The sequence below is a fragment of the Crinia signifera genome, chromosome 4 (genome assembly GCF_055691185.1).
Source record: "Crinia signifera chromosome 4, ASM5569118v1, whole genome shotgun sequence".
Taxonomy (NCBI): domain Eukaryota; kingdom Metazoa; phylum Chordata; class Amphibia; order Anura; family Myobatrachidae; genus Crinia; species Crinia signifera.
In genome coordinates, this window is record NC_139220.1 from 40,238,587 (window position 1) to 40,245,546 (window position 6,960).

The 6,960-nt window shown below is 47.4% G+C and overlaps 1 protein-coding gene across 1 annotated transcript; it reads right to left on the minus strand.

Moving 5' to 3' along the window:
• Window positions 1–3,621: 3,621 nt before the first annotated feature.
• Window positions 3,622–6,521, minus strand: LOC146072288 (uncharacterized). The gene is made up of 2 exons (XM_083179598.1): window positions 5,874–6,521; window positions 3,622–4,957 (listed from the first exon to the last, which is right to left on the minus strand). Exons 1-2 carry the CDS (start codon window positions 6,291–6,293, stop codon window positions 4,412–4,414), a joined length of 966 nt encoding a protein of 321 aa, XP_083035724.1. The 5' UTR covers window positions 6,294–6,521; the 3' UTR covers window positions 3,622–4,411.
• Between the last annotated feature and the right edge of the window lie 439 nt (window positions 6,522–6,960).

Here is a 6,960-nt window from a genome sequence, read left to right on the forward strand (position 1 = left end):
TTACATTTGGGTGGGGCGTGTTCACACTGAAATCTAAATACAGCCAGTATTTACCCTTCACAGAAACAAAATAACTCAACCAAATGTAACTCTCTGCACATCTTACATCTGCCCCACCTGCAGTGCACATGGATTTGTCCATTGCAAACCAATCATATTCACCCCCTATGTGTAATGGGCATTGCAGTGTAAACAATTGCACCACGCAGTCCCTGTTTCTAGTATGTTTGGGGGGAATGATTCATTGTGAAGTGCATAAACATAATTAGTTTGCTATTCTATTCAGTTTGCATTGATGCTCAGTAGGCTGTGATGGACACGCCCAGTAGGCGGTGATGGACACGCCCCTCCAATGGTGCACCCCCTAAGGAAATGTAGACTCAGGTATTAGATCAATCATTAGAGCTGTACAGAACCATATCTTTAACATGTAAGCTCTCAGGGGCAGGGCCCTCCGTCCTCTTGTTCATCCTCCGCTTTCTATCCTTGCTTTCATGCTTTTTCTTTCTTTCTCCCTTCATTGAGAACAGTCTCTCTGGGTGCTGATCTGCCCCCCCTCCCCCCACAGACTATTATTACAGTTACTGTATATTGGCCCTGCGTTCCGTTCGCACAGGGGAGCGATGTTTAGCAACTGCGCATGCACATAAACTTTTATGCGCATGTGTAGCCACTTTGTGCTAACGGGCACAGCAAATTGCTTAATAGGGGTAGCGCCCGGACTTCCGGTTCTGGTGCGGCGGATGTAGGACGTCTCCCCCCGCAGCTCCGTGACCAGCCCGCAGTCCTTACCCTGCTAGAGTCTCTAGACTCACCCTGCCGCCCGCCGATCAGGCTCCCCAGCAATCCCGCTCGCTTCTGCAGCATATGGACAGGTTCCTGTCCTCCAACATGCCGGGCAAACAGCAGCGCAGCGTGAAAGAAGGAGCCCTCCAAGATGGCCACCGAACCATACACAGACCCCAGGGATGCGACCATCACGCTCCCACAGGTACATCTCCCTGCTCTACAGCCGCAAGGGGGGCACAAAACCCCACAGGCAGAACACTTGGATGCACCCACACGCCCCCTCACATATGGGGACATTGTACAGGCTGTCAGAGAGACTGTACAGCCCCTATTTGCAGAGCAGGCACAGATTAGTTCTGCAGCCTTACAGCAGGCAGTGGCTGACATTAAAAGTCAGTACAAACCGTTGGCTAAACGGGTAACTAATGTAGAACATACAGCTGGAGAAAATTTTTAAGTTTTGTCTGAGTTACAGGATTCCACAGCAGCACTACAAAAATCAGAAGTGCCGGTCTGGGCTAAATTGGACGACCTAGAAAACAGATCACGCAGGAACAACCTGCGTATAGTGGGTCTTCCTGAATCATTAAAAAGGACCTGCGTTATATGTTTTTCTAAAACAGACTCTCCCAGAATTACTTGGTATAGCAGACGTCTGTGGAGATCTTGTCATCGAGAGAGCACATAGAACAGGACAGATGCCCACACCCACTAACACTAGACCGAGTGGTGCCTTAACTATGTTCATAAAGAGGCGATTTGGGGAGCGTCACGCCGTAACAGGGAGTTGACGTGGAATGACGCTAAGTTGTTACTATTTCAAGACTGCTCTCCTGAGCTTACACGTGCAAGAAAAAGCATTTCAACCTGCATGCTCCACTCTGGCACAGTCCGGGAGAAAATTTGCCCTTTTGTATCCGGCTCGGTTGCGCATATTTGATGGATCCTCCTATACTGATTTTACAAATGCTAATGATGCTAATGCTTACCTGCAGGAACAATCTTCCCGCCGCCATGAAGATACTGTGGAATGAGGTTATGACGTACAGCTAGACACAGGAGGGATTGCCTCTTTCTTCGCTGCTTTATGTTTGTGGCCTGAAGTCGTCTAGATTGGTTCTAAAAGGGCCGATACTGACTATTGTATTTTTGGTTCCTTTTCACTCTTTATTTCAGCCCCAGGATGGCCGAAGTAATATATATTTTTCTCTTGCTCCTTACTTTTTATTTTAACATTGTCTTCTGAATATGTGGAATGAGGAGAGAAGGTTCAAGGCAGTTAATTGATTTACAGTGCTGAGGCCTCTGGCGATAGATATAGATATGAAGCTATATATCTGCTGGCCTCTTTTATTTTTAGCGGTATGGGGATGCTTTTATTTTACATTTTCTGTTCTACATGTTCCAGGCAGTGAATATCAATGGTTGCTCTTATCTTGTTTTGCATAAGGACTTGGCGGGCCTGGTTAGGGGCCACCGCCACTGGTTATACAGTAGATATTGTTTCAAATTGTGTCTCAGCACAATGGGAAGTCAATTTGAAGATAGATGTCATGGGAGTTTACTGGTTAAACACCCTAAATATTATGGTTTGTTTTTTCACCTCTTACCTCTCCCCCTCCACCCCCCTCCCCTGTCTAGTGTAATGTGCTCATGGTCTTCTGTGGTTTACTACTCTACTTGTAAAGTATATCCGTAGTTAAGTTTGCTTCATGGAATGTGGGAGGTATACATTCTCCAGTTAAAAAGAAAAAAGCTACTGATGTATCTTAATAAGAACGCAATTGATATTGTAATGTTGCAGGAGACCCACCTGCTCGAACCAGTGTGCCAAACTAAGGCCTCGTACACACCAGAACGATCACGATCGTGCGTCGATCGTGAACCGATTTGCTGTGAACTTCTCGGGAGCGCTCCCCCGGGCCCAGACTCACGATTTGCATAAGATGGTGTATTTTTTTTACTTACGATCGTCAAACGATCGCGAGTCGTTTGCGATGGTCGTCCGACTGTCGTTTTGGTGCATCGTGTGTGCACAGTGACTGTCGTTTTTGAAATTTAAATAATGGGCAGGACTAGTTGTGGGGGACAAATAACAGCAGCCATTTTAGATCTGTGCATTTGTGCTTTGTGACTAGTGAGGCTTGGTGTATACCTGCTGAACGCTGTACATAGCTGTTTGCTCTGCTTTGTTTTTGCCTGGCATTACAAAGTGTGCTTTTCCTGTGTCCATTATGCAGTCTGCAGTGATGGATTCTTACCAGCAAGATTTTCTGCTTTCCTATGCTGTGCTCAGGGTGAGGCAGCTGAGGGCCCAGCGGAGAAAAGCTAGGTCATGCTGGACCAAGCAGTGGCTGCTGAGCCGTCAGGCTCGTTCTCACATGCCACTGCTCCTGGAAATTCGTGAGAATAATCCCAATGATTATAGGAATTTCTTACGTTTGGATGATGCCACCTTCCATGAGTTGCTGCGTCTCGTCACCCCCCACATCCAGAAGCAAGATACCAAGTATCGCATGGCTATCCCTGCTGAGGAGCGGCTGGTTGGTGACCCTGAGGTTTCTGGCTACAGGACGGTCTCTGGCTGACCTGAAGTTTGGATCCCTCATCTCCCCGCAAGCTTTCGGCCTCATCATCCCCGAGACCTGCAAAGCAATCGTGAAGGTACTGCAGCACGAGTATTGCAAGGTAAGGAAAAATACACCACACACTTGTAGTGAAAACATATAATGTTTTATTAAAATAAATCAAACGCATAACTGCAAACTGTTCCAAAGTGCAATAACATGTCCAAAAATATATAAAACATTTCACTTTTCTGCGGTACGGAGCAGTAGAACACACGGTGCTTGTGGCGCAGATAATCAAAGTACCTTCATGCACACGCGGTGCATAGTGCAGAAGCAGTGGTCCCGGCCCCATTGCTCCGCACCATGCACCACGTGAGCATGGGATTTATCTGCGCCACAAGCATCATGTGTCATACTGCTCCATGCATGTGCAAATGGCAAAAGTGTCATTTTAGAAACATTAGGTACGCATAATATAAAAATAAACCAAAGTGCTATATCAAGTCAAAAAATTTAACAAACTGAACTTTAAAACCTACTGCCGCACTCACTTGAGGTACGGAGCAGTAGAACACACGGTGCTTGTGGCGCAGATAATCAAAGTACCTTCATGCACACGCGGTGCATAGTGCAGAAGCAGTGGTCCCGGCCCCATTGCTCCGCACCATGTACCACGTGAGCATGGGCTTTATCTGCACCACAAGCATCATGTGTCATACTGCTCCATGCATGTGCAAATGGCAAAAGTGTCATTTTAGAAACATTAGGTACGCATAATATAAAAATAGACCAAAGTGCTATATCAAGTCAAAAAATTTAACAAACTGAACTTTAAAACCTACTGCCGCACTCACTTGAGGTACGGAGCAGTAGAACACACGGTGCTTGTGGCGCAGATAATCAAAGTACCTTCATGCACACGCGGTGCATAGTGCAGAAGCAGTGGTCCCGGCCCCATTGCTCCGCACCATGCACCACGTGAGCATGGGCTTTATCTGCGCCACAAGCATCATGTGTCATACTGCTCCATACCAACAGGGCAAGAATTGGTTTTACAATTCGCGTAAAACCGGAGGGTCCTGCTCTCCTGTGAACTCAGGCAATAATGAGGTGTACAGGTGGGTATAGCGGGCTGGAGTTGAAGGTTGTGAGGAGGATGCTTGGACAGGTGGAGAGTGATTTGGCAAACAGGAAGGGACTGGTAAGGGTGCTGGGGGAGTAGGCCCTGGTGGTTGTTGGCAAGGAAGAAGGCCAGCTATGTTGCATTCAAATGTAAGGCGGTCTAAACAGCCAAAAAACAATAGCTCGCTGCTTATGCGTTCAAAGGCCATTTGCTGGGTAGGACTTAGCTGGCGTAAGCCGTCTGACAAATATTTCCCAAAAGCATCAAATCGGTCGGGAGGCCTACGTAGAACCTGTTCGGCCCGTATCAGTAATTCCTCCTCTGGGTTGGCTATTTTCTTTTTCTTGCGGCGCGATTTTTTACAGGCCTGTTGTGGCGGTGTGGGTGTAGTGGCTATTCCTTGTGATGTTCCTGGAGACTCCGACAATCCAGACAGGTCCAGGGTCGGTGAATGTTCTGTCTCTGCACTGTGTTGCTGTGGAAACAAATACAAAGTTCAATTTATTTATCAAGTTTATTTATTATTTTTACAGTTCCCTACCAGCGTGAAGGATTGGCAAAACATCGCTGCAGAGTTTGAAGAGACATGGAATTTCCCAAATTGTGGAGGAGCCATTGATGGCAAACACGTCCGCATCAACCAGCCTGCACATAGTGGTTCCTACTACTTCAATTACAAGGGATACTTTAGTATCGTTCTAATGGCTGTGGTTAATGCGAACTACGAGTTCATCTTCCTGGATGTTGGCAGGAATGGGCGTGCTTCGGATGGTGGAACTTTGAAGGATACCAAGTTCTACCAGAGGCTCACCTCCAACACTCTTCACTTGCCGTCGGTCCAGGAAACCAAACATGGGCTCAATTTTGTGTTCGTGGCAGACGAGGCATTTGCCCTTCATGAGCACATCATGAAGCCATATGCCAAAAGGGGCCTGGACCACGACATAAGAATTTTCAACTACAGGCTTTCCAGGGCACGGCGGCTTGTGGAGAGTGCGTTTGGTATCCTGGCAAGCCGTTTCCGCATTTTCCATACTGCCATCAACCTGAGGGTGGACAAAATAGACTGGGTCGTCATGGCGTGCTGTGTCCTGCACAATTTACTGCGCCGCAAGGAAAGACCACAAAGGCCTACAGGACCAGCACCACCAGATGTCCAAGAGGAGCCAAAGGAGGTAGTGCACATATCCTCTGTGGAAACGCCGGCGCAACAGTATAGGGGGACTACACGCGCCATGCAAGTTAGAGACCAGTACAAGGACTATTTTAATGGAGTGGGTGCTGTCCATTGGCAGGAGAACCACATTTAAGACATGTGTGGACTGAACCTATTCTCCGGGCCCAAAAAAATAATGAGGCAGGACATGTGTCAATACCGGGTCTGTACTTACCGACAGTGGTTGGGAACTTTCAGCCACAGTCTGCAACACCTCATCCCCCTCGCTCTCCACCATGAGGTACAGCCCGGTCCTCTGTGCCTCCTGACTCAGGGTGAAGGTTAAGAGATTGTAGTACCACAAGGAGGTCTCATACACATCGCCGGCTCCGGCACCAGATCTCTTGGTGGTCTGCATTTTCTTATGCTCTTTTAGGAACACAGTGCGGAGATTTTGGATTTTTTTCCGCACCCACTCCGCATTGGCTTCAGGGTGATACGAACGGCTGAAATTGGCCAACTCATCCAGGGCATTTGCTCTTTTAATTTTGTTACTGTAGTCTTTGGACTTCGTCTTCCAAAGACATTCGTACTCCCTGTATTTGTCGATAGATGCTTCGACGAAGTCACGCTCCTTTGCCAGAACCTGAGACATGTCTATAAGAAAATAGATAAAAAAAAATATTTTTTCAAAATTCTATATTATAGTTTATATATTGTTAAGACACTTCTTTTATTTCAGGTTCACTTTTGTTAATATCACAATAAAGTTTAAAGTTTCACCAACCAGTTTCCTTTTTATTGTAAACAAGGTGAGTGTACACAGCTTCATCTATACCAGTGTTGGGCAACCTTGACACTCCTGCTTTAGTTGAACTACACATTCCAGCATGACCTGCTGTGGTTTTGCTATTTACCATTTACCATTTACACACACAGATATATCACTGCACTGCATTGGTGGGCATCAAATGCACTGGGGGTAATTGGTGCACAGCTAATGCATTGGTGGGCAGCGGTGGGCAGCTAATGCATTGGTGGGTAGCTAATGCATTGGTGGCCAGCGGTGGGCAGCTAATGCATTGGTGGGCAGCGGTGGGCAGCTAATGCATTGGTGGGCAGCTAATGCATTGGTGGCCAGCGGTGGGCAGCTAATGCATTGGTGGGCAGCGGTGGGCAGCTAATGCATTGGTGGCAAGCGGTGGGCAGCTAATGCATTGGTGGGCAGCTAATGCATTGGTGGCCAGCGGTGGGCAGCTAATGCATTGGTGGCCAGCGGTGGGCAGCTAATGCATTGGTGGGCAGCGGTGGGCAGCTAATGC

What these genes read in the sequence shown, in the direction of transcription:
- LOC146072288 (XM_083179598.1), bottom strand. Translation starts at nt 6,293, where the DNA reads ATGTCTCAGGTTCTGGCAAAGGAGCGTGACTTCGTCGAAGCATCTATC. An exon ending in AAAGTTCCCAACCACTGTCG is followed by an intron (nt 4,958 to 5,873) that starts GTAAGTACAGAC and finishes TTGTTTCCACAG; the next exon opens with CAACACAGTGCAGAGACAGA.